This window comes from Pelodiscus sinensis, chromosome 23 (genome assembly GCF_052426305.1).
Source record: "Pelodiscus sinensis isolate ZL-2025 chromosome 23, ASM5242630v1, whole genome shotgun sequence".
Classification (NCBI taxonomy): domain Eukaryota; kingdom Metazoa; phylum Chordata; order Testudines; family Trionychidae; genus Pelodiscus; species Pelodiscus sinensis.
The window spans coordinates 606,720-632,873 of record NC_143074.1 but is presented as its reverse complement, the minus strand read 5'-3'; the positions used below and the strand labels follow the sequence as shown (position 1 = coordinate 632,873).

Sequence of the window (26,154 nt, the reverse complement as noted above, 5' to 3'; positions counted from 1 at the left end):
ACTTTGACTCAATTCAGCCATCACTTTTGAGTCTCTTTCCACCTCACGCTCCTGCCATGCTCCCTTCACTAGACCCTCTGCAGCCCTGGCCTGTGTCTAAGCAGGCCTGGGTTTGCTTGCTGGCTTGCACAGCATTGATGCCTCCTGCAGAATGTGGAGTAGATTCTGTTCCTGCATCTCTTCTCTCCCCCGATGGAACTGGGGACGCTAGCATGAAACGGGAGCCGTGGTTCTGAACAGGGCCTGTGCCCTTCTTGTCCTCATCAGGCTGTCGTGATCCAATGCTAGGGAATCGCCCCGAAGAACCCACCACAGGCTGAGGAGAATGCAGAGGAGATACTTGGTTAACTACAAGAAATGGGGAAACACCCAAAAAACCCGAATCAAAGGCTGAAATTTGGAAGCCGAAAGTTTTGGGTCCTTGAGCTCTGGGTCTGGGCTCTGCTGAGTGCAGTGTGGGTGGTATGAGGGGCCCTGGCATTGAAAGCTGCAGTGCAGGAGCTCAGGTGGGCTGGGGCACCAGCGAGTCGCCCTGGGCTGTTCATTGGCCATGATTAGTGCCAGGAGGAAGCTGAGGCCCAGCCCTGCGGCCCTGGCTCCAGCGGCTCAGCCCCTGGAGAGCAGACATCTGGAACAAGGATCTGTATCTCTCGAAGCTACGGCTGAAGGTGAGGCTGTGGACTAAGGTCCCCACTTGTCTCTCCAGGCACAAAACCTGAGCGCCAGTGCAGCGACTGGACGGGACGACCTCCTGAGAGCTCTTCCAGCCCTCATCTCTGAATCCAGCACCGCCAGGCCATTGGCTGCGGCAGCTGTGGACTCACCGTCAGGGAGGGTTGACGATCGCCTGTCAGGGATGCGCGAGGCTGGTTGTTCTCCCTGGCGGCTTTTCACCAGCCTCCCGCCTCTCCCAGCTGGGAAAGTGAGGTGCAACGAGGGCAGGTGACTGGCCCAGCACCACACGTGAGCCAGTCACAGGCAGGCCTGGAGCCCAGGGGTCCCTCCTTAGCCCTCCCAGAACCTAGGACTCCAGGCTCCCATGGTGGACTGGGTATGGGGCTGGAGGTGGCAATAAGACAGGGAGGGCTGGAGGCTGAAATTTGGGAGGGCAGTGGGGGCAGGGCTCGGGGATGCCTGGTGGGCAGTTCCTGGTTTCCCGAGGGTCAAGTAGAGGCGTGACAAGCCCCTGCTACTCAAGTTGAGCTCTGCAATAATAGTTACAGGCAGTGAATTTTAACTCTGGCCCCCCAGCCCTGGCTGCCTGGCTCCTTGGGAAGTGGGCAGGGAGTGTGCATTGACCTGTTAATGGGCAGGCATGGCTAAGCTATTGCGTAGAGACAGGCCCTGCACATGCTTCACCTTAGCGCAAGGCGAGAAAGGCAGTTGTCTTGGGCCCCGCACTGCACAGCACTCGCTGCCCGGGCGCACGGTGCAGCATGCCACCTTGGGTCCCGCACACGCTTTGGGGGACCTGCTCACTTGCAGGAAGGAAAGCTGAGACTCTGCAGCCAAGCGGGTCTGGGTAGCCGAGGTATGCACTGGGGGCTGGGGACCGAGTGGCTGCGATCGAATCGGTCGACGAGGCTGCCTAGCCCACTAGCGCCAGAGACCCAAGAAGCTGGGGCTGGGGGGTGAAGTCTCCTTCTGGCTTGGCCACGTGCCACCATCTCCCACCAAGCAGAGGGCTGCCCACAGGCCTCGCTCTCCTTTCTTCGACTGCCTGCCCCACTCTGGCCAAGCAACCAGGCCGGAAAAAGCCTCCACAGTCCCCTCCAATCAGCGAGAGGCTCAGCGGGAGCCAATCAGAGGGCGGCTTGCTGGGGCAGCCCTGATATAAGGAGCTGCTCGGCCATGCATAGGGCAGTTGTGTCCTGACCAGCGAAGGGCAGGCCCCGGCCCCCTGGGAAAAGCACTTTGGACAGAGACGGGCTGGGCCGGCTCAGGGCAGCAGAGAGAGGCTCCTGCCTGACACCTCCCAGGCTGAGGCCTTGCTACAAGGGCTGGGAGGCTGCTAGGGTCATGGGGAAGGGGTCCAGGCACGTTGAGGGCAGCCAGCAGTGTGAACGAGGGCAGGACGGGGCCCCTGGGCTGGGATCCAGAGGAACAGGTGGGCCTGGATCTTCTCCCTTGCACCACACCTTGCCACCAAGGAGCGTGGCCTTTACCAGCTGCCATTTGCCTCTGAGGCGAGGGGCCAGACTTTGGGGCTGCAGTTGGCCACGGTGGCAGGCCTGCTCGTTGAGGGCCCGGAATGGGGAGAGGACAGCGGGGCGGGCACAGCTGGAGGACATGTCCGGAAGAGGATGCTGCCGTCCAGGGAGCGAGGTGGGTCCAAAGCCAGAGAGGGAAGATAGTGGAGCACCATGAAGGTGGGTGAGACACCAGTCAGAAGGAGGGGCCATAACTAATTCCCAGTGTGACCAGCAGGAGGTGCCTCGGTGGTGAGTTGACCCCCACTACGGCGTGGAACACGTGTTCATATTGATGTGTGGAGGGAGAAGTCACTAGAGGTGGGTCTGTGCCCCACTGAGGGGTGGCAGAACGTCGCAGAGCTGGCCCGTTCTCGGGGTCACGTGTGCGCGTGTCTGTAACCTCAGAGCCAGGGCGCTAGGACTGTGCTTCCTTGGCAATAAACCTGGCCATGCACCTCGTCCCCCATGCCACGTGTGTGGTGGTTCTGGTAGTGCTACTGAGGGCTGCGGGGCCAGTGGGTGGAGGGGACACGCACCCAGCGGCCGCCATGGAGAAGCCAGTGATGCAGGCCTGTGTCACAAAGCTCCTTCCGACATCATAGTCCAAGGACCACAGAAAAGCGGGTTCCAAAGGCAGAGCTCTCTGGCTCAGCAGCTGGTGGGAGGGGAGGACTCGGTGTGTCTCTGGGCAGGGGCCCAGCGTGTGACTGTGACAGGAACCTCTGCCACCATGAAGTTCCAGAGGAAGAGGGACATCAAGCAGCAGATTCGTGAGCTGCGTGCCATCATCTCACTGCAAGGTGCTGCTCCGCGCCCCGGCCAGGCTGTGACAGGCTGGGTGGGGTGAAACGGCTGCCTGAGGCCCTGGAGTGTCAGGAGCCAAGTGCAACCTTAGGGATCAGGGTCCGATGAGATTTGGGCTGGGCTCCAGGCGGGGTTCAGATGATTTGGGGAGAAGGAAACCCCCTGAGAAGAGGGGGTGGGTGAGGAGATCTAATGCCCAACACCCCTCAGTGATGCCTGATGGGCATTGTGAGCCTTTAGAAATATGGATCTAAATCCTGGCCGCCTGGCACTTATGGCCACATGCTAGAAAGCCCTTAGGCAGAGGGACGTCGCGTCCTGCACCCTGTGGCTATGTCTACACGCGTGGCTTCTTGTGCGAGAAATATGCAAATGAGGCTAAGCATAGAATATCGCCGAGCCTCATTTGCATGCCTAATGAGCCGCCATTTTTGCAGAAGAGGCTCTTGCGCCTCTACGCTGATTATTTTCAGGAAGAACGGCGTTGCGCGAGAGGGATTTTCTTGCGCAAGGAGGGGCAGTGTAGACACTCCTTCTGGCACAAGAGCCTCATTTGCATATTTCTCGCACAAGAAGCCGCGCGTGTAGACATAGCCACAGGGTGCAGGACGAGACGTCCCTCTGCCTAAGGGCTTTCTAGCATGTGGCCATAAGTGCCAGGCGGCCTCTGAGAGGCTCCTGGGCTGGCCCTTAGTGACAGGAGCTATTGAGGGGCGCCCCAGAGTGGCTGGCCAGACTGCGGGACTGTCTGGCATGTGGTGGGCTGGGGTTACAGAGCTTGGCCCTACAGGGGGCTGGAAGGCCAACATGGCACCAGACCCTCAGCTGGTCACATGAGTGATGTGCCAATGACGGGATGAGTCGCCCCTCCACTTGCAGCAGAGTGCGGAGCCCGGCCTGGCCTGTCAGAGTTGGGCGCATGGTGGGGATGGGCTGGTGCTGCCCTAGGACTGAAATCCCATTCGTGCCTCTAGAGCAAGGGAAGAAGCTCTTTGCGCATTCAACAGAGGAGAAGCTCAATCAGAACAAAGATCTCATCAGCTTCCTGCGTGGGAATGTGCACGACAAGATGTGCCTGCTGGGCATGGCTCAGAAGGTATCTGTGCCCCCGACCGCGCCTTGCTCTGGCCTGTCTACCTGCATCCTGCTGGGCCAAACGCTGATGGCCATCCGGCGGTGCCTGCAGCTGAGCTCCACACTCACAGGCTGGGCCAGCCGCTCACTATGCACCCCTTGGGGAGGGAAGGGGGTGTTTGCCCCGCCCGCCCCCCCAGTGCACCCTTGGGAGGGAGGGGAACATTTGCCCTGCCGGTGCCCCGGCACACCCTTCTAGTGGAGGGTTTCCCTGCCCGGACCCCTTACATGCCCTTTGGGGTTTGCACCCCCCAGCTGTAGTTCCTCAGTTCAGCGGTTAGTGGTTTTAAAGAGCAGCAGGAGCAGAAGAGAACTCAGGGCCATGAGCTGGCTGGGAGACATTAGCGATAGATTGTGGGTGCTGTAGGGCAGGGACAGTCTGCCCTGGGTCTGCCTGGTATTTGGAGCCCAGGCCCTGCCCATGCTAGGGGCTAGCATGATCTTGCCGACGGCCATGACGAGGCAGCTGCTGCTGTGTCACTGCACTTGTGGCTGGGGACCATGGCCAGTGGCCCAGGTTGAGGCGGGGAGCCGGTGGGTGGTGTAAGGGGCTTGGTGCTGGCCCATCCCTCAGCTCCAGCACTGGGAAGGCTCCAGCATGCTGCAGCTCTGAGAGAATTCACCTGTCGCCCCTGGGGCCAGCAGGAGACCAAGGGAAATTCCATTCAGTACGCTACTGCTGCCCGCCCCCAAACTGTGCTCCCAGCCTTGGGCATCTCTCCCCTGGGGCCTGTCCAGACAGGGCTAACCCCCATCTTGCCCAGCTCTGGCCCCTGCTGTTGCTGTGCTGCCCAGCACGGGAAGGCTGTTCCCCCCCGGGGCTAGGTCTACACCACAGCTTTTTTCGATTTTTTTTTTCCGGAAGAGGAACACAGGGCTTCCAAAAAAGCACGTTTGCACTTCCGCAAAAAAAGCGGCAGAGCAAACACGTTCCCTGGACGTGGCAGCGTTTTTCTGGGACACTGGAGGTATCCCAGAAACCCCCAGCAGTGTAGACGTACCCTGGGATGCCCTGCGCCCATCTCTCCAGCCCCCTGGTGCTGCCCCCATGCTGTGGGCCACCAGGGTCTGAGCTGCTCCCGCTGGCTCAGCAGTGTAAGCGCCGTGGGGCAAGGCTGGGCTGCCGACAGCTCCCCAGGCAGTTCTGCTCTGTGGGTCAAATGCTCAGTCCTGGGGCCTGGCAAACCAGCCGGCTAGAGGGGCAGTCACAGTCACAGCCAGACACAGAGGCCGAGGCCTCTGCCCTCCACTCTCCTTGCTGGCAGATCTTGGGCAGGTCGCTCTGGCCTCAGTTGGGGCACCTGCACTTTGGGTCACAACATGAGTCGTCCTGGCCCAGAGGCACTGAGAGCACCCGCTCTGGTCAGCTGGCGGCAGGGACAGGCAACCACCTGAAAGGCAGGCTCCAGCTGGCTCTGGATTGGTTGCCAAAAATGGAGGGCCACAGAATGTGTAGCTGCCTTGCGTTAACTGGGGGCAGACGGGCTAATCCCTGAGCGTAAAGCTCTAACAATGCTGCATGCACACGTGGGCAGATCAGCAATGTAACTTGGCTCCCAAGTTTCTCTCTGTCCCCCTCCTGCCCACAGCATGACCAAGTGACCATTTCCCAGGCGTGTTGGGAGCAAAAGCGGCTGAAGATGCATTTAGCCAGGAGCACCGTGGAGGTAATTGGCAGAGCATTTGTCCAGCCTCTCTGACACATGCTGCCCAGCAACAGAGCAGAGAAAATGGGAGGCTGGAGGGGACCCTGAAGGATATCGTCCCCCTTGGGTACATGTCGTCCAAGCTCCAGGGGGCTGTACGGTAGTGAGCTGGGGAGTGTGTGTATGTTTGTGCACACACCCTACAGCCCTGTGCTGGCTGCAGTGAGAACTGTTCTGCTGTGTGCCTTAGACCCTATACTGTGAACAGTTACTGGAGAGTCTCCTCTAGCTCGGCTGGCAGGAGTTTTGTTTCTGCGCTGTTGTCACAGGATACAGCATAGAGACCTAGAGAAGGCTCATGTTGCTCCCAAGTGTCAATGTCCCTGTCATTCCTACAGTTCAAAGGCTCTTCACTGTGCAGCACTGCTCTAGTGCTGTCCTCACAGGTGACAGGGTCCTTCCCTGCCTGCTGGATTCAGGACATGCCAGAGATTAACATGGGAGCAGGAAGGGCCTCAGCATCAGCTGGGGTCCTTGTTGCCAGGCCAGGGAGCAGGAGTCACGTCCAACCCCGGGGGCTCTGTGTTCACTGCGCTGGGGCAGCCCCAGGGAGAGGAGTGAGGTGCTGTGGGCCCAGGATGTGCCTCAATTTCCAGATGTGACTGTGATTAATGCATCAGACTTTCAGAGCCAGATCTGCACCCTGCAAAGAGCCTCTGCACAGCTCCCTGGGGCTCAGTTTTCCCAGCCTGCCCCCTGCCGCTGGCTTCCATCTTAGGGCTTAGCTGCTACTTGTACATGGCAATGACTGGCAGCAGGGATCCGACCATCACCTCTCCCCGGCTCGCCTCCCTTTGGGGTCTCTGCTGCAAGGCTGCCTGTGGGCTGGCTCGGCTTTGCAGGCTGCTTGTGGGGGAGTCCAGCCAGTGCCCCCGAGTGCCACGTCTCTTTCAGGCTGCCCGCGAGACGCTGCAGAACTCCATCTTTGAGAGGATGAACGTGCACAATATGCTGCTGTACGAGGCAAAGCAGCAGGGAGCCATGCTGGAGGGGCTGCAGCAGAAGCTGCAACACCTGACAGACATGGAAGGAGCTGACAGACAGGGCCAGCTGCAGCTGCAGGTGAGACAGGCTCAGCGCCAGCGGAGGAGCATACAGACCAGACATCTGTGGTGACAGCAATAGGCCAGGTCCTGGGGAGGGCTGTGAACGTGCTGGCCCCACTGATGTCCGCTCTGGCCCCAGCTCCCTTTTCTGTGGAGGGGGTGAGCTCTGGACAGCCCCCATGGCAGTTCCAGCCAGCCAGGGCATTCCTACCCAGACAACCATGTGCATGCTTGGCCCACACATGCTCACTTGCACTGCTGCACCTGATGGCGCCACATCACGGGGCCTTGTTCCAGCTGCTGAGGCCTGGGTGAGGAGCCCCTTGGAACTCCATCTCCAATTCTAGTTCTGCCATGGGGTGGTCACAGAGTGATCCCGACCTTCCCTGCCTGCAGAGACCAGCCCTACTCCTCCCACGGGTCTGCAGAGCAGGAACCTGGGCCCAGTACAAACCAAGCTTCTATGAGGCAGGAGCATTTCCTGGCTTATGGCCCCAGAAGTTCGCAAGCTGGGTGCCCTGCACTGTACAACAGCAGCATGCAGCCTCCCCACTGCCATTCTCACTGGGCCCCGTTACTAGTGTCTCTTGAACATGCTGTGGTGTGTCATGGGAGGCTGCTGGGCTTCAAACCCATGGCAAGGGCAGTGCACAATGCAGAATCTCACTGGAGCACCAAGTCAATGGGCTCTCCCCATAGCTGAGGGCCCTGGAGCCTGCCCCAGCCCTTTTGGTTCCCAGGAGCATTGTCATGTCCCAGGCAGCCCAGTGACGCAACACAAAGGCCTTCTCTATTGCAGGTGATTCGTCAGCTGGAGAATAACATAGAGAAGATGCTGATGAAGATCACGACTGGCGAGAAGATTTATTACCTGTACCTAAAGATGGTGGATTTCCTGAAGGATGTGAGTTCCCTCCCCCATATGGTCTCTCCAGGCTACTGTATGCCACAAACAGGGGCATAAGCCAGCCTGGGGCCCCAGCCTTTGCCGTTGGTGTGGGCAGGACCAAGACCAGGCTCTAAGTCTCTACTATAGAGCAAAACAGGGATACACTGGGAGGTGCGGGCCATGGAGTAGCATCAAGGAGCAGTTACAGGCATTGGCCAGAAGGGATCACAGGAATCCCCGTGTCCTTATGGAAATCTGGGGCCAGGCGCATGGAGGAACTAGGTAGCAGGTGCTGATGGCATTAGTGATCTTGCTGGGCCAGGTCTGCCCTGGGGTAGATAGAAAACAGCCATCATTTTCAGCTACAAATTGCAATTTCCTCACAGCTCCAGGGTATCTGAGCCAAGGTCTGGATCCAGGCCAGTCTCTGCTTGGAATCACCTCCCTGAGGCTCCTGGACGCAGCCTTATTCTGGGAACTGGCTCTGGGGTTAGGCCCACATATGAGGTGGCTTTCCTTTCCAGCCCTGCTCTGGTCCTTTGTAGAGTAACCAGACCCTGAGGCCCTGCTCCTCTTCTCTTCCATCAAGGCCCCAGCCAGCCCCACTTCTTCCCCCAAGGCCTTGCCCTTTCTCTGCCTCTTTTCTCCCAGGCCCTGTCCCAAGCACCACGCGCCACCAGGAACCGCATAAGTAGCCTGCTGGCGGTGGTTGCCGCGGCTGCTGCCGTGGTGGCTTCCTTCCTCCAAAGGGTGCCACCTTTCTCTCAGACTAGAAAAACCCACCTGTCAAGTGGATCCCAGACACATGCTGAAACCCAGATTGGGTGGCAAACCCATCTCTTTGGAGAAGCTGCCTGTCGGCTTTGCATGCCTCCCAAGCTGGTGCTGCCAAAACAGTTGCTGGACTGGAGAGTGTGTGGAAATGCTACTGATCTATTTCCATTCTCAAGTGTGAGCTTAGTGTCAAGGAATGTGGTTCAGCCGGCAGATCATAATAGGCTCATCTTCAGAAAGATATTTTTGGCTTAAAAGGCAATCCGGCATTCATGTCCAGGGAAGTCCTGCTGCATGTTGGTGTAAACGGTGTCTTGTTAGAACCCCCAAGGAGTGCACGTGACCAGTTTGTGTTAAATGCAGAGATGTCTGCGCTTCTGTGTGCCAGGAGCAGTCCGCACAGGGCTGCGGGAAGGAATGTGCAGTGGAATTGCCAAGTGTGGGCTGGGCAGTGCTGCAGTGAGAGCCACAAGGTGTGTGATTTTCAGCCTGGTGGGCCCTGGGAAGTCAGAGGAGGTGATGTGCAGCATTGCAAGGGATAATGCTTCAAGGAGAAAGCAACAAAGTACGCTGTGTGGGGCCATTTGGAAAACACAGCTGTTTTGAAGATCCTTGGACCAGAGTCTCAGCTCCACTTCTGCCCCGTTTGCACCACCTGCCGGGGCAAAGACAGCTTATTCAGCGAGAGGGGTCAGAGCGGAAAAACATCAAACAACAGCTGCAGATTCTCATTCTGACATGATCTAATTTTTGTGGTAGGCACAGTTTGCCAGTAACTTGGGCTGTTCTCTGGGAATCTGAGGGCTGCTTGGTGCCCCTTGGTTTCAGCTGACTTTTGGTCATCAGGGATGGGGAGGGTCTCTCCTGTCCTGTGCCAGGCTCTGGCCCCTTTCTTTCCTGGCTGGGAAATGGCTCAGCAGGTGGGGCCGCTCTTCTTGATGCAGAATTCTGAGTGCCTGGGTGAGCCCCACTTCATGCAGCTTGCTCGCTTCTTTGCTGCAAGAGGACTCGGGAATGCAGATCCGCCCTCACGGAGGAGAGGAGAGACGGGCAGCCTCAGAGAATGGCCACTGGCTGCACCTTCTGCAGCCCTGCTCCCAGCACAGGGTCTGTTCCTAGGTCTGCGTCTTTGACTAGCAGGCCCCCGCTCCAGCCTCCACTTCGGACCCTGCTCTCGCCTTTGCCTTAGGCAGGAACTTTTGTCCCACTCCGTTCTGGGGTGGGGAGGGGGGTTACTGCTGCACAATTCCCTGCCTTCCATTTGATGTTCCCAGCATTGGCACTTAAATGTCATCGCGCAGCTCTTCCTAGGCAGCAGCTCCAGTCCTGAGGTAAAACAGCTGCAAACATCTACTGAACATACCAGGAGTCACTGTCGGTGAGGCCAAGTTCAAGGTGTCCCCCCCCGCAACCCTTCACATCCATCTGTGGGACTGGGGAGAAGGCCTTGTCTCAGTTCAGACCAGCCTGATACCAAACGCTCTGATTTTCTAATCAGTGGGAAACCAGCTTGAGCTAGTTGTGTGCAAACCAGCCCAGCTGGATGCTTCTCTGGCAGAGGGAGGGTTTCCAGTCCCCAGCAGTAACCACCCCCTTGTTGGTAGGTGCTGGAGGCACCCCAGTAACACATCTCTGGAGTAGAACACAATCATAGAAATCATAGAATACTAGGACTGGAAGGGACCTCGAGAGGTCATCGAGTCCAGTCCCCTGCCCTCATGGCAGGACCAAATCCTGTCTAGACTGAGACCTAACCAGCGCAGAGTAGAGCGGAAGAATGACTTCTCGTGTCTTGCTCACAGCACACCTGTTAATGCATCCCAGATTCATGTTTGCTTTCTTTGCAACAGCATCACACTGCTGACTCATATTCAGCTTGTGTTTCACTATAACCCCTAGATCCCTTTCTGCCGTACTCCTTCCTAGACAGTCGCTCCCCATTCTGTATGTGTGAAACTGATTGTTCCTTCCTAAGAGGAGCACTTTACATTTGTCTTTATTAAACTTCATCCTGTTTGCCTCAGACCATTTCTCCAATTTGTCCAGATCATTTTTAATTATGACCCTATCCTCCAGAGCAGTCGCAACCCCTCCCAGCTTGGTATCATCTGCAAACTTAATAAGCGTACTGTCTATGCCAATATCTAAATCGTTGAAGATACTGAACAGAGTCGGTCCCAAAACCGACCCCTGTGGAACCCCACTTGTTATACCTTTCCAACAGAATTGTGAACCATTAATAACTACTCTCTGAGTACGGTTATCCAGCCAGTTATGCACCCACTTTATAGTAGCCCCATTTAAGTTGTATTTGCCTAGTTTATTGATAAGAATATAATGTGAGACCGTATCAAACGCCTTACTAAAATCTAGGTATACCACATCCACCGCTTCTCCCTTATCCTATCAAAGAAAGCTATCAGATTGGTTTGACATGATTTGTTCTTTACAAATCCATGCTGGCTGTTCCCCATCACCTTGCCACCTTCTAAGTGTTTACAGATGATTTCCTTAATTACTTGCTCCATTATCTTCCCTATTGCATCCTAATATGCCATTAACCTTCTTGGGAACAAGGGCACACGGTTGACTCATAGTCAGCTTCCCATCCACAGTAATCTCCAGGTCCGAACTGTTGCTTAGCCAATCAGTCCCCAGCCTGTAACAGTGCTTGGGATTCTTCCATCCCAAGGACAGGACTCTGCACTTGTCCTTGTTGAACCTCATCAGATTTCTTTTGGCCCAATCCTCCAATTTGTTTAGGTCACTTTGGAACCTCTCCCTATTCTCCAGCATATTTACCTCTCCCCTTAGCTTAGGGTATGTCTACATTGCAACACTATTTAGAAATGACTAGTGCTATTCGAATAACTTACTCCATGTCTACACAGCAGGCAGTTATTTTGAAATAGTGTCAAAATACTGTCAAGCTGGAGGACTTCTTACTCCGATTCCTGTAACCCTCATTGTATGAGGAGTAAGGGAAGTTGGAGGAAGAAATGCTCAATTTCAAAATAAGTGCTGTGTAGATGCTCCTTATTTCAAAATAAGCTATTTCGAAATAAGACGCAATTGATGTTGTTCAGTTTGCATGGCTTACTTTGAGTTAAGCCCTGCAGTGTAGATGCACCCATAGTGTCATCCACAAACTTGCTGAGGATGCAATCAATCCCCTCATTCAGGTCATTAATGGAAATGTTGAACAAAACCAACCTCAGGATCAAACCCTGGAACGTTCTGCTTGATACCAGCTGCCAACTAGACTCTGAGCTGTTCATTTGAGAGCAATCTTTCACTGTGGGTAACTTGAGAGGTTACAAAAGACGCAGTGAGAGATCCTGAAATTACAGCTCAGAGCTCAAATGGAAAAGTTAAACTTCTTCTTGGTATTGAACTAGGTTGAGAAATCCTAAAAACTTTGACAATGTGTTATATGCTGCAAAGGGCAAGAGTTTTCCTCTTGGGCGGTTGATATCATGTGAAAATGACACTGAATTCACTTCAGTAGCTAATCGCACAAAACCTACAACTTAATTTGGGAACAAATCTGTCAGAGCAGTTTGAAAATGAATATAGAAGGCATGAGCTTCCAGGGAAGAGAAAAGGTTCTAAGAAAATGCAAATAGGAACAGGTAAACCCAACTACCCAAACACAGCAAAAGAGTTTGATCAGTACATCTACTGCAAAGTAATTGATTTTTCAATGTCTAGTGTTCAATCAAGGCTTGAACAGAGAGGCTACACATTTATTGAAAATATTATGCTCAGAACAACACAAAATGTAACAGCAATGCTATTTCAGTACATGCTACCGGTGTATGGTTACTCAGCCTCCTACGTTTCAAGTCAGTTGTCAGCTTACAGAAAGATCAGTGAAAGCAGTTCATAAATATTTCAGCTTGCTCTGCCAAACTGAGAAGTGACTGTTTTCCAAGGTGCTGAAATTGACAATACCTGATTTTGATGAGATCGCAACCAATGGTGTAAGTGAAGCTAGCTTCAGCACTCTTCAGTGCCTTTGATCCATGATGGGACAAAACTAGGTCAATTGGTGTGGAGTTTTTTTTTACATGTACTGAGGACAAAGCTGATACTTACATATGTGGCAAAAGAATCCATTGCAAGCAATGCAGGGTGAAAATCATAGTTTGCGACTGTGACGACGCGTTGGGGTTTTCCCGTCTCCTGCACGCTCCCAGACAGAGACTAGCTAACTCTCTTCCAGCCCTGCCCCCCAGCCAGGGGCAGCTTTCCCCCTTCCTTTGTTTCTCTCCCTGCGGGGGTAGCTGGTCAGACAGGTTGAGAGCCCCTCTTTGCATAATGACTCATCCCCTGTCTTGCTGGGCCGTGGTACTGACAGCAGCCAGTGGGGGTTACCACAGAGCCAGCATAGAAACCAGCCAGATACCCCCACTACGTCACAGCGACTTTTTCACATTTGTGAAAAAGTTCTTTTTGCTCAGGTTTTATGTTTTCATGAGCAGTTTTGGGACATGACTAAATCTGTGAGCTAAATGAGCTCTGGTTCCAAACGCTTTGTGCTGCCTTGATTTATTAATGCAGTCCCTACATTCTGGGAAGCTAAAAACACCTCAACCCCTGTTCTCTATACCCGTGACCTGTGTGGTACCAAGTGGGGTATGACCTGGCCAATGGAGAATTTCTTCGGGGCTGCCTCTGCCCCATCAAGGAGAGATGTAAGGGAGCTGGGAAGGCAGAATAGGATGGGGTGAAACTTTGCTCTCTTACAGTTGTTCTTAGTTGGTGCATGGTCCTGTAGGATCCAATGCCCCCTCCCCTACCTGTTCTAAGCAGATCTTCATGCAGGAGAAAATCTGGCCCAGCAGAGGTGCCGGTACCTGCAAGGGAGGGGATGCAGGAAGGGCCACCCAGAGGAACAGGGAAGGAACATGTGGGAGCCCCCCATTTAGAAATCAAGATTTTTGGCAGGGACATAGGGTGGCAGTGCACTGCCTGGGTGTTACCACAAGTGGCCTAGATGGCCCCGGATTAGTGCTGTTGAGTTCCTTGTTGATTCCAGAGGTGGTTCCCGCCCATTCTCCATCATGCTGCCTCTCATTGAGGAGGTGGGAGCACAGGGTTGTATTGCACCAGTATGTCCTGGAGGTGGTGAACATTGCTGTCTGTGTCCTAGGAACTAGCCCAGCTCCCTTTGCAGCTGAACGTCCTTCAGCACATGGTAGACGTCTACCAGGTGGAGCTGAAGGGCATGAGACTAATGGCTGTGGATGCCACTGAAGCGACAGAAGCAGCCAAGGTGAGACCTCCTGCTTGGGAATCATGCTGGGAATGGTCCTGGCTCAAGGGCTGCTGCATCTGCGAATGCAGGGACCTATCTAGGGATCCATTAGGTCTGGGTGGGGAAGTTTTTTTGGTTTGGGAGCCACGAGCTACAGAAAATTCAGTCGGGGGCTGCATGCAAAGTGAGGTGCAAAGAAAGAAACCCAAACAAACCCCTCGCTGATGTGGTGGCCCCCAACTCCCCAGATTCCCCTTGCACACCAGAGCAGGGGGGGCTGGGCAGCAGAGTGTGTGCTCCAGCCACATGGGGAGGCTGGAGTGCCAGTAAAGCTCCCCAATGCTGGGCAGAGGAGGGGACCTGAGCCTCGGGGAGATGGCTCTAGGCAAGCCAGAGGCTGCATCTGGCCCAAGGCCTCAGGTTCCCCACCCTGTTCCAGCGAATTGTCTTGCCTTAAAGAGCAGAACAAACTGAGTGGGGGATTCCAGTGCTCAGCCCCTGAGCCGCCCCTCGCCTGGGTGCTGACAGCACTAGGAATGAAACACCCAGACAGGTTCAAGCCCTGCCTCTCCAGCACCCCAGGCTGCTTATTTTGTAGTGTCCTTTGGAAAAGACATTGCAAACGGAGGCTCTGCCAGCTCTGCGCAGGCATTAATGATCTCCGGGCACATTTCATAGGATGCAGGGGGTTGCCTCCTCCCACTGCTGTGCTGTGCACTCTGGGCTGGGTGTCTGCCCCCCCGCCCTGCCCCAGAGGTGGCTTCACTGCAGCAGTGCTGGGGGGCGGGGTGCAGCTGGTGCAGTGCTTTGGTGTGCAAGGGACGTGACTGATGTGGTGATTGTTCCTCCCTTGCCTGGCGGTACCCCACTCCAGGCAGACATGACCAACATGGAAAGTGAGTTCATTGCAGAGAGGAAGTTCCGGGAGAATTCCCTGAACTTCCAAAAGAAACAGATCGACAGGATCCGGGTCAAGGACGCAAGTGAGCGGCACAGGAGAGTGGTGAGTCCATGTGAACTGTGGGCGCAGATGTGCGAGTGAGCTCATGTGGGGTGCCTGGCTTGGGGATGGGGAATGGGACATTTGGGGGCCTTCCCCACCCTGACTGCCCTTAGCAGGGGGTGCCTTTCAGGTGGGCTGCAGCTGCCCAGTTGTTTGACTTACGGGATCCAATGCAAAGTGGAGCCTTGAACTGGGTCTCCTCAGCTCCCCTCTGCCATCATTAGAGATCCTCTGAGGGCCAGGTAGGCACCTCACATAGGCAGAACTCGGCCCCTGGGTATGAAGTGCTTTGGGATCCCCCCGGCAGACAGGGGCTATTTCTAGGTTATTACTAGGGGCCAGCCTCTTAAGTTGGCTCTGCCCTGAGGCCAGTTTGGCTTGGCATGGGCCAGGTACCTCATTTCCTCCCACACTTTGCTGTGACTTGGTTGCTTCTGATTCCCTTGCAGCAGGCCAGGCGAGAGCTCAATGTGGATTTCCCAACCCTGATATCACGTGACTCGCTGAAAGGTGAGTGGCATTCTGGCCAGGGCCCATCTGCAGTGTGCTGGCTCATGGGGATGCTGGGTCAGCATTCGAAACTGGCAGCTTCAGAGCGTAGCCTGCTGAGGGCAATGGCAGCATCCCTTGGCCACCAGAAATAGGTGTTGGCCGCTGCCTGAGGCAGGGTGACAGGCGGGGGGATGAATGTCCAGCTTGGAGATGGGCAATCCTGGCATCTGGCCATTTCTCTTCTGCCTTCTCTTCCCCTTTTTCCAGCAAACACACTTGATGAGCATTCACTACTGGCTGCTCTGGGTGGGAGACGTGATCCCATGCGGCCTGGTCCTGCTCTTGCTGAGGTCACTGGGGACAACACTGACCCCATGGTGAATGTTGCAACTCCAGTCGTGTTTTGGCCTGCAGCCCAGCCCAAGGTTCCCTCACCACTTAAGCCTGTCTGGGAAGTGTCATGGTCATTGAACGTACACAGAGAAGTTAGTTAAAAAACTCTTGCTGGAAATTGTAACATCAGAGAATCCAAAACAATAACGCACTGGAACCAAAACAGGAGTGAAACCAAGCAAGCTGCTCCATACAGCAGAGATGCACTACTTATTCTGTCTCCACTGCGCTGGCTTGCTACAGACTAGTCACTCAAAGACCAGGTTGCACATTTCTCTTGCATTGAGCTCCCACAGCCTAGCCTGCAAGCAGAACCAAGAAACCCCCTACTCTGGCCTTTGGACATGGTTGTCATAGAATCATAGAATACTAGGACTGAAAGGGACCTCGAGAGGTCATCGAGTCTACTCCCCTGCCCTCATGGCAGGACCAAATACTGTCTAGACCATCCCTGATAGACATTTATCTAACCTGCTCTTAAATATCTCCACAGATGGAGATTCCACAACCTCCCTGGGCAATTTATTCCAGTGTTTGACCACCCTGACAGTTAGGAACTTTTTCCTAATGTCCAACCTAAACCTCCCTTGCTGCAGTTTAAGTCCATTGCTTCTTGTTCTATCCTCAGAGGACAAGATGAACAAGTTTTCTCCCTCCTCCTTATGACACCCTTTTAGATACCTGAAAACGGCTATTATGTCCCCCCTCAATCTTCTCTTTTCTAAACTAAACAAACCCAATTCCTTCAGCCTTCCCTCATAGGTTATGTTCTCTAGACCTTTAATCATTCTTGTTGCCCTTCTCTGGACCTTCTCCAGTTTCTCCACATCTTTCTTGAAATGCGGTGCCCGGAACTGGACACAATACTCCAATTGAGGCCTAACCAGCGCAGAGTAGAGCGGAAGAATGACTTCTCGTGTCTTGCTCACAACACACCTGTTAATGCATCCCAGAATCATGGTTGCTTTTTTTGCCACAGCATCACTCTGCTGACTCATATTCAGCTTGTGATCCACTATAACCCCTAGATCCCTTTCTGCTATACTCCTTCCCAGACCGTCGCTTCCCATTCTGTATGTGTGAAACGGATTGTTCCTTCCTAACTGGAGCACTTTGCATTTGTCCTTATTAACCCTCATCCTGTTTACCTCTGACCATTTCTCCACTTTGTCCAGATCATTTTGAATTATGACCCTGTCCTCCAGAGCAGTCGCGACCCCTCCCAGCTCGGGATCATCTGCAAACTTAATACAGCCTAGGCTGTCTCTGGGCCCCTGCATACCAGGAAGGGATTTTCTTCAGTGGCCCTGCTTGGGGACAGGGGTCGAGGGACCTGGCTCAGGGCTGGCATTAATGTGGGAGCCAGCCCTTGCTAGGAGCAGGTAGGATTAGCTAATGAGAGCTTGGCCTTGTATTGGAATGTCTCCTTGGCCAAGTGGGCTGTTCCCTGCCATGCTTCTGTAGAGTGTGGGGCGTAGTTCTGGGCACACAAGCACCCAAGGTTCCAGTCAGCTCTTATCTATGCTCAACCTGGCTCCCGTATTAGGAAGGCACAATAAGGACCCCCTGAAGGTAGGGAGGTAGGCTGGCTTCTGGAGTGGACTAGGGGATACAGCATTCACCTGGGGAGCTTGTTATTCATACCTTGCCCATAGACTGCTGCAGTCCTTGGCCGTCATTGGGGTGTCATTGCGTGGCCCCCTGCATGGCTGGCCTGTTTGACTCCCTCCTCTGGCCCCCAGGCCTGCCCCAGATGTGGTAATCTAACACTGGTCTCATTGCTGCTTCCTCCCTACACCTAGGTGCAAAGCTGGAGGCCTCCAAAGCCCAGATTGAGCATCAGGCCCTAGTGACGGCTGAGGTGGACAAGATCAAGTGTGCAGTACAGTGCTCACACCTTTGGGTAATGGTGCTTGCTTGGGATGTGGCTTCAGGGGAGGGAATGCTGGGTTGTCAGCCTGGGAGGCTGAAAGCTTCTGTCCTGCATGGACGTAGGTGCTGGAAGAGGGCACTGGGGGCAGCCACAGCCCCACCTGGAAATAGTTTCCATCAGATGCAGAGTTTACAGTGTGGTTCAATGGCTCTCAGTGCCCCCACTCTACAAATTGTTCCAGACCCCTGGGGTGGACAGCTCCCCCATGCCCTGCCTATGTCCCTGTCATGTCTTGGAGGGAGCCCTTCTGTGGTCCTGGGATCTGCTAGGAGCATGGGAGTGCCTGTGCTAAGGAGATGTAATATTCATACTATGCTTATGCCCATGTTGAGCCTCAGAAGCACCTAGGGGCGGTATCCCCAGGAGCCTGAGCAGTCTCACTCAAGCTGAGAGCTTGTCTCTCCCAACAGCTCTGACTGCTGAGGGTGCCCTGGTGACTCCTGTGTGCTGGGAGCTGCTCTCTGAGCTCCCTTCTGCCACGGCCCAGAGTGGCTGGCTGAGGTGCTCTTCCTCTGCCTTCCCTCTTGCTCCAGCTGCCTACAGCAGTTTGATTTGCAGAGTGCTGGTAGCAGCAGACTCTGTCACAAGGGGACGGGACCCTTGGGATGTGCAACAGGGGGAAAGAGGCATCAGACTCTTGACTCAGCTCTGAATTGGAACTGAGGACTGAGGCCAGTGGTCAGGGTCCTATCCATTATGTCAAGCACCGATAGGCAAGGATGGCCCTAGAAGTCACCTGAAACTCCTAAGGGGCTTTGCTGAGGGGGGACCCCAAAGCCACAGCCAGATGCTGCCCAGCTCTTACTGAGCAGTCCCTCCAAGGAGCCCCCAAAACAGAGTAACTGTCCCTGCAACTGGGCTCACATGATCCCGGACGTCTGGCTGAAGCTGGTGAGCCCCGCAAGCCCTGGGAGCAGAGCTGGGATCTCAGAGGTCCTGTATTCTTCCTGATCTGATGCATTTTGTTTTGATGCTGCTGCCTCCTCCTGCCCCCTGGCCAGGATATCGCAGGGAGGTTCCTGGCCCAGCAGAAGTCTGGGGAGAACCTGCAACAGCAGATAGTGGAATGTGAGCAAAAGCGTAAGGAGCTGGAGGCCAACTTGAAGGAGCTGGAACTGGAACGTGCAGAGCTGAAATTCCACCAGACCCCAAGCTCCATAAGGTAGGTATCTACCCTTGCACAGTGCTGCTGGGCTCTATGCTGCTGCCACCTGCTCCCATCTACACCCTGATGGCGTAGCTTCTGAGAAGAGGCATATGTTGCAATTCAGGCTCATAAGGTGCGTTTTCTGCCCTGGTTGGTGCCTGCTCCATAGCTGCTCATGTTCTGGGTGTGAGGATGGGATATGATGTACTCTTAATTCTCACAGTCCGCTCCCTTCCCCCCACTACTAAGCTTTCTCCGCTGCACTTCTGTAGCCATGTGGTTAATTCCCCTGAATCCCATGTGCTGTTTGCAAAGGAGGATGTGGAGCAAAAGATTTTGCTACGTGTCTGAGAGCCACAAGCTCCACTGCACGTAGCTGTGCAGAACCAAGATCGCTTTTGGAAGGGGACAGGGCATTTTCTGCAGCAGGCTTTCACTTCCACAATTTGTCCCTCCTGGAAACACCTCAGTGTCAGGCCTCATATGACACACTTGATGGCCCAGGCTCCAGGATGCAGGACAAGGTGCCTGCTGCTTAGCTTTTTTCCATGCCTGCTCTTGAGGTTGTGGAATCTCCAGCTCTGGAGATATGTAAGAGCAGGTTGGACAGACACCTGTCAGGGATGGTCTAGATGGGGCTTGGCCCTGCTGTGACGGCAGGGGACTGGACTTGATGACTCTCAAGGTCCCTTCCAGTCTAGTATTCTAGGATTCTAGGATTTTAATGTTGCTGTCATGGGCGGTGAGTATAGTAGGCCAGGGAAGGCAGATGCCACCGACCTGATGACAGACAATGGGCTGCGGTGCCTCCCTTCCCCAAGAGTCCCACTGCTTCCTCCAGTCAGCCCCCGCCCCCAGGGTCCTTGCTGCTCACTGTATCCCTCAGGGAGGCTGTGGGCTCAGCCAGGCACTGAGACTGGCCTGGTGCTCAGGAGCCAGGGGAGAGAGACTCAGTGGTGCTGTTGGGGAGTGGATGGCTCAGTCCATTGTGGCTTGGGTGGGCGGTTTGGGGCTCCTTCAGTTTGGGGAACCCTTCCGTGCTTTTCTTTTTAAATAGGGTGGTAGCTTCAAGGCTTGGGCAGATGGGCAGGGCTGGCCTCCCCAAAGTGGGTGCACCCGCTGCCCATGGTTGCTATACTGCAGGAGTCGCAGCTTGTGTGCTCCTGTGCAGTGTCTGGGAGAGGTTGGGAGCAATGCTGCTGATCTGAGCCAGCTAAAGAGCATCCAGATGATGTGTGGATGAGGCTTGCATAAGTATAACCCGGAAGAATAACAGCTGGAAGAAATACCAGCACTTGTGTGTGCACATATGTACGTGTGTGTGTGCATTTGCATGTATGTAGCTCTAGGAAACTGGAGGAAGAACTGAAGCGGAATTTGGAGGAGGAAGAGGTCCGGCTACACCAGGTGCACACCCAAATGCTGAAGAATCAGGAACTTCTGCTCAGCTTTGAAAATGGTGTTGACAACCTCCTTATTCGCCTGTGTGGGATTACTGTGCCTGGCCATGTATGTGCCCTACATTCCCTCTTCCTGTCACAGGGCTGGGCTGGGCAGGAGAGACCTCTCTGCTCCCACCTCTTCAGCACCATGTTGCTCCTTTAGGAACTTGTAACTGGGCTCACCTCCAAACATAAGACACATGGTCATTGCCACAGAGAAGCAGTAGGTGGGCAGTGCAGTGCACGTGCAACGTCAACAGGCAGAACTGAACCTGGGACCTCTGGAGTTTAGTGCAGGAGCCGCTACACTACAGCTTGAGCTAAAAGCCAGCTGGCGCTCAGCCAAGGCTGTAGAGCAGGGTCTGTAGTATTCTGAAGCATGCAATCACCTTTTGAATTGAAGTGCAATCCAAGATCTACCTCAAACCCAAATCCCCTTGCCCGACCTCCTTTGTGCCCTTTCTCTGAGACCCCCCAACCCTGCTCACTCCATCTTTCCTCCCTCCCCCATCCTTCCTCACTTTCTCCAGGTTGGGGTGCAGGCTCTGGCCTTGGATTAAGGGATTGGGAGTGCGAGAGGGGCTCTGAGCTGAGATGCCGGAGGGGGTTCTAGGTGCAGGCTCTGGGAGGGTGTTTGGATGCAGGGTGCTCGGGGCTAGGGCAGGGTCTTGGGGTGCACAAGGGGGTTCATGACTGGGCTAGGGTTTCAGGATGCGGGCTCCAGCTGGGCACTGCTTACCTCAGGTGGCTCCTGGGTGGGGGTGCAGTGGGGCTAAGGCAGCCTCACCCCTGCCCTGGCTCTGGACCACTCCCTAAAGCAGCCAGCAAACTCCATGCCAAGTCCTGTTGTGCCCCCCACTCTGTTCTGTGGAGACAGTTACAGGGTGGTAGAGGGGGCACCTTGACATCAGCACCCCCCTTTCTTCCGCTGCCGTCCCAGCACACAGGAGGCTCCCAGAGGTGGGGGGAGGCAGCTCCAGGGCAAAGGGCAGGAGAGGCGCAGCAGTAGGGGGAGGGGCAGCTGAAGTGCTGGCACTTGACAGCCTCTTGGCCAAACCAGTCAGGGTCACCTGTCAGGGGCTCCAAGATCCACGTGTGGATCCCGATCGACTGGCTGGTGACACTGCTGTAGAGCAAGCTCATTCTCTCTCTGGAAGTGGTCTAAGGGCCAATCCACAGCACAGTGGCCACCCCCAGTAGGTGTGTGGGTTACACATGCTCTGTCCCTGCTGCTAGAGGAGTCTTCACAAAGGTGTTGCTACTCCTGATCCAGCTCTCAGCATCAGCCTGGTGTGCCCGCCCATGTGCCTCTCCCTTTCCTGGGCTCCCAGTGTCCTTTTACATTGCTCCACCACTGGGAACAGGCCCTGAACCTGCCTACCCCTGCATTGCTCTGTTCCCAGACCTCGTTCAGTTTGGGGCCCCTAGAATCCCTCACATGCTCAGACCAAGCAGACTGCATGCTCTTTCCATTGCTAAAGGCCAAAACTATAGCAGGGCTCAAAAAAGAATAAACTAAGTTCATGGAGGACAAGGCCATCAGTGGCTAGTAACCAGGATAGGCAGGGATGCAATGCCATGCTCTGGGTGCAGGGGCTCCAGATTCGACCTACGAGTGGGAACTACAGCTGCCTGAGCAGCTCTTACCCCCATCTGGCTTTTCCTTTTTGCCTGGGGGCCAAACAGCTGCAGCTGGGCCATGGTAAGAGTCATCTGGGTCTCTGTGTGGAGCTACAGATCCTCCAAATGCTGTGGGGGGTTTGTGGGGACAAGGATGCAGGCTGGGAACTGCTCTGGCCTCCTGACCCCGAGTAGATGGGTGGTCTGCAGCTCCCCACCACTGCCCAGGCTCCCCAGCCACTCTTCCTTGGGCTGGAGTCCAGCTTCTGGCCTGGCCGGGGGACAGAGTCTCGGAAGGAAGAAGAGAAGCAGTGGGAGGGGTCCATGGTGAAGAGTGGACAGGCCATGGCCTTTTGGCCTGCCCTGTTCTGGCATCCCTGTCTGGGTGTCCTTCATCTCTGACAGCCAGAAGCTGGAAGTGGACAGCAGGGGAGGGATCATTCCCTGCTCTGCAGCCTTTGCATGGCTATGGAATCTCACCTTAGACAGAATGAGCTCTCATTTTCCCTCCGAACAAACAGGAGGCCAAATGTCATGGAGTTGGGGGTCGAGGATTTCAGCAGAGCCTAGCACTGAAGCTAGATTGCATCAATAGGAGTGTTGTGAGCTAGACACGAGGGCTGTGTCTAGACTGGCAAGTTTTTCCGCAAAATCATCCATCACTGAAGATATTTAAGAGCAGGTTGGACAGAAATCTATAAGGGATGGTCTAAACAGTGCTTGGTCCTGCCGAGAGGGCAGGGGACTGGACTTGGTGACCTCTCAAGGTCCCTTCCAGTTCTAGTGTTCTCTGATTCTATGGCTGGAACTGGGTGGTAAATGCCACATTCTTTGTTTGGATAGGAATCCAACATGCGTTTGGAGCCAGATGCTAATTTAAACACCTCCTAGTCAGTATGGCTGCAAGTATGTGGGGAGAGGCACTTTATAAATGTCCCTCTGCTTAGCACCCAGCAGGCAATTCTCTAATTGCCAGGGCCTCTCATCCCCTGTCCTGAACCTCCTTGATGCTTATTCCCACTTGCTGGTTCCCACCTCAGAAACTGGCCCTGGAAGGAGTCTCTGGAAGTGGCACTATGTTTATTGCTTTGTCGCCTTGCCCCTAGGGTGACATTCGCGTGGACACCAGCGATGCGTATGACAAGCTGCAGTTCTGTGAGACGAAGCTGTTGCACTTGACAAAAGTCATGACCAACCTCCCATCCTACAACTTCAGCAGGGAGGAGAACAATGAGGTGTGCGGTTCCTCCCTGGCAGACCTGAACTGTCTCCTGAGAGGCTGGGCTTGGGCAACGGGATAGCCACACTGCTGCTGAAGCCCTCAGGCAGCAGGTCTCCTCTCCCTAGAGCCCGGAGGAGGCCCCAGAACACACGTGCTGATGGGTTGGAAAGGCCTAAACTTTACCCAGCCAAAGGGGTTGCCCTGGTACCTGGCCAGGAGCCCCCAGGCATATTGCAGCTGCCCTCATCTTTCTTTTTTTTTTTTTAATGAATGTACAGGCCCCTGCTGAGCAGCATCTGAGCAAAGTGCAGTAAAAATAGTGCAAACCAGGGAAATCAAGAACAACTATCTAAGCAACCAGAGACTGTCTCCCAGCCTTGGTTTGCACTATTGTGAATGCAGAAGCCTGCCAGGTTTAATGGGGCTTTATACCCAAATTAGATCACCTCTCCTGGGTGACAGAATAAAGTTAGCCACATGGTCTGAGATGGAATTACACTCCTTGCACCTCCGCAGATAGGCACCACATTTAGCATGCTAGCTTAGTCCTGGAGCTGGAAATGATCTCTTCTGTTGGAAATGCAGACCTACTCTTCCCATTCTCATTTCCCCTCCCCTCACCTATGCAGTATTTAACCTGAAGTGTTTTTTACAGACCTATGTAAAAGTTAGGAATTTCCTGGAGGAAAGTACAAGGAAAGAGCGCCAGAACCTGAAGATTTCTTTTGAGGATGAAGAAGATGCTGTTAGAGGTATGAAGGCCTTGGAATTGGGTGGGCACTGTGGACTTGTAGTTAGAAGGAGGATCCCAGCCAGCTTCTGGAGGGAGTTTTCAACAACATTGTCAATGGCCTCTCCACCAAAGACACCATGAGCCCAAATACAGGTGACCTGTGCTGGGGATTTAGCCCCCATTTGTCACATGACACAGTTTCCCAGCCTGCTGTAGTAGGCTTTGTTCTTTTGCAGATGCCTTTGATTTTGCTGACATTGACCACAGCTATGTGCCAAGCCGAGAAGAGATAAAAAAGCAGGGTGCGCGCCTGATTGAAACCATGACCAAGGCTGCCAAGAAGAAGCAACGCGGAGGCAGGAAAGGCACCTAAATCACTAGGCCGCGGCCTCACTCCAAAAGTAACTTTATTTCAGACTCAATAAAGGACTTCATTTTCCTTGACTGGCCTCATGCTGCCCAGGCCCACTCAGTACCCTGAAAAACTGGGCGCTTGGGCTGATGAGGGACAAATCCTGCCAGGGTGCTCAGTGAGGTTGCCATCTTTGAAATGCAAAAATAAAAGAAAAAGCCCTTTCAAGGCAAGCCCTCCACAACCCCAACTTCAAGAACAAGGCAACTTGGCAACAGCTCCTTACAGTCTAGATCAGGGCTACTCCACTTTGGAAGCCCCAGGGGCCACATGATACTCTTGTGTCTTTCAATGCTCACTCTGCCTGAGAGATGCCTTGCTGTTGTGGAGCGTGTTCCCATTGGAGGTCATGTTCAAGGGATTTCCACCTGTAGGCCGTGTGTTCAGCCCCATGTAAACCCAAACTGCACCGTGGGCTGCAGGGCCGCATCTTGAGTAGCCCTGCTCTAGATAGAGAACACACATGCGGGGCTGCTAGCATACATGTGGGGGATAGAGAACACATATGTGGGGCTGTGAGCATACATGTGGGGGATAGAGAACACACATGTGGGGCTGCTAGCATACATGTGGGGGATAGAGAACACACATGCGGGGCTGTGAGCATCCATGTGGGGGATAGAGAACACACATGCGGGGCTGCTAGCATACATGTGGGGGATAGAGAACACACATGCGGGGCTGCGAGCATGCATGTGGGGGATAGAGAACACACGCGGGGCTGCGAGCATGCATGTGGGGGATAGAGAACACACATGCGGGGCTGCGAGCATGCATGTGGGGGATAGAGAACACACATGCGGGGCTGCTAGCATGCATGTGGGGGATAGAGAACACACATGTGGGGCTGCGAGCATACATGTGGGGGATAGAGAACACACATGCGGGGCTGCGAGCATGCATGTGGGGGATAGAGAACACACATGTGGGGCTGTGAACATCCATGTGGGGGATAGAGAACACACATGCGGGGCTGCTAGCATACATGTGGGGGATAGAGAACACACATGCGGGGCTGTGAGCATCCATGTGGGGGATAGAGAACACACATGCGGGGCTGCTAGCATCCATGTGGGGATAGAGAACACACATGCGGGGCTGTGAGCATCCATGTGGGGGACAGAGAACACACATGCGGGGCTGCGAGCATCCATGTGGGGGATAGAGAACACACATGCGGGGCTGCGAGCATGCATGTGGGGGATAGAGAACACACATGCGGGGCTGTGAGCATGCATGTGGGGGATAGAGAACACACATGCGGGGCTGCGAGCATCCATGTGGGGGATAGAGAACACACATGCGGGGCTGCGAGCATCCATGTGGGGGATAGAGAACACACATGCGGGGCTGCGAGCATGCATGTGGGGGATAGAGAACACACATGCGGGGCTGCGAGCATCCATGTGGGGGATAGAGAACACACATGCGGGGCTGCGAGCATCCATGTGGGGGACAGAGAACACACATGCGGGGCTGCGAGCATCCATGTGGGGGATAGAGAACACACATGCGGGGCTGCGAGCATGCATGTGGGGGATAGAGAACACACATGCGGGGCTGCGAGCATGCATGTGGGGGATAGAGAACACACATGCGAGGCTGTGAGCATGCATGTGGGGGATAGAGAACACACATGCGGGGCTGTGAGCATGCATGTGGGGGATAGAGAACACACATGCGGGGCTGCGAGCATGCATGTGGGGGATAGAGAACACACATGCGGGGCTGCGAGCATGCATGTGGGGGATAGAGAACACACATGCGGGGCTGTGAGCATGCATGTGGGGCAGACAGGTGTTTTCCACAGGTTTGATCTGTTACCACTTAGGCTGCAGAAGCGGGACCAGGGCGGCCTGTGGCCAGACTGGCTTTGCACCAGCTGTCCCAGCGGCCTGTGATAATCATGCCAGTGCACGGAGCTGCGCTGACAACTCCAGCAGACTCAACTG

At 54.7% G+C, this 26,154-nt stretch overlaps 1 protein-coding gene across 1 annotated transcript; it reads left to right on the top strand.

Moving 5' to 3' along the window:
* The first annotated feature begins 56 nt into the window (after window positions 1-56).
* Window positions 57-24,234, top strand: CCDC183 (coiled-coil domain containing 183). The gene is made up of 14 exons (XM_006117348.5): window positions 57-2,992; window positions 3,971-4,092; window positions 5,720-5,797; window positions 6,731-6,898; window positions 7,682-7,786; window positions 13,701-13,823; window positions 14,680-14,808; window positions 15,258-15,318; window positions 17,496-17,596; window positions 18,628-18,788; window positions 20,117-20,282; window positions 22,942-23,070; window positions 23,713-23,809; window positions 24,027-24,234. The coding sequence occupies exons 1-14, from the start codon at window positions 2,923-2,925 to the stop codon at window positions 24,161-24,163; spliced, it is 1,647 nt and encodes a 548-aa protein (XP_006117410.3). The 5' UTR covers window positions 57-2,922; the 3' UTR covers window positions 24,164-24,234.
* The last annotated feature ends 1,920 nt before the right edge of the window (window positions 24,235-26,154 follow it).

Excerpts from the sequence above, each read along its gene's own strand:
- CCDC183 (XM_006117348.5), top strand. The coding sequence starts at position 2,923 with ATGAAGTTCCAGAGGAAGAGGGACATCAAGCAGCAGATTCGTGAGCTG. Across the intron at positions 5,798-6,730 it reads TAGCCAGGAGCACCGTGGAG|GCTGCCCGCGAGACGCTGCA; the intron begins GTAATTGGCAGA and ends CGTCTCTTTCAG. Across the intron at positions 18,789-20,116 it reads CAGACCCCAAGCTCCATAAG|CTCTAGGAAACTGGAGGAAG; the intron begins GTAGGTATCTAC and ends GCATGTATGTAG.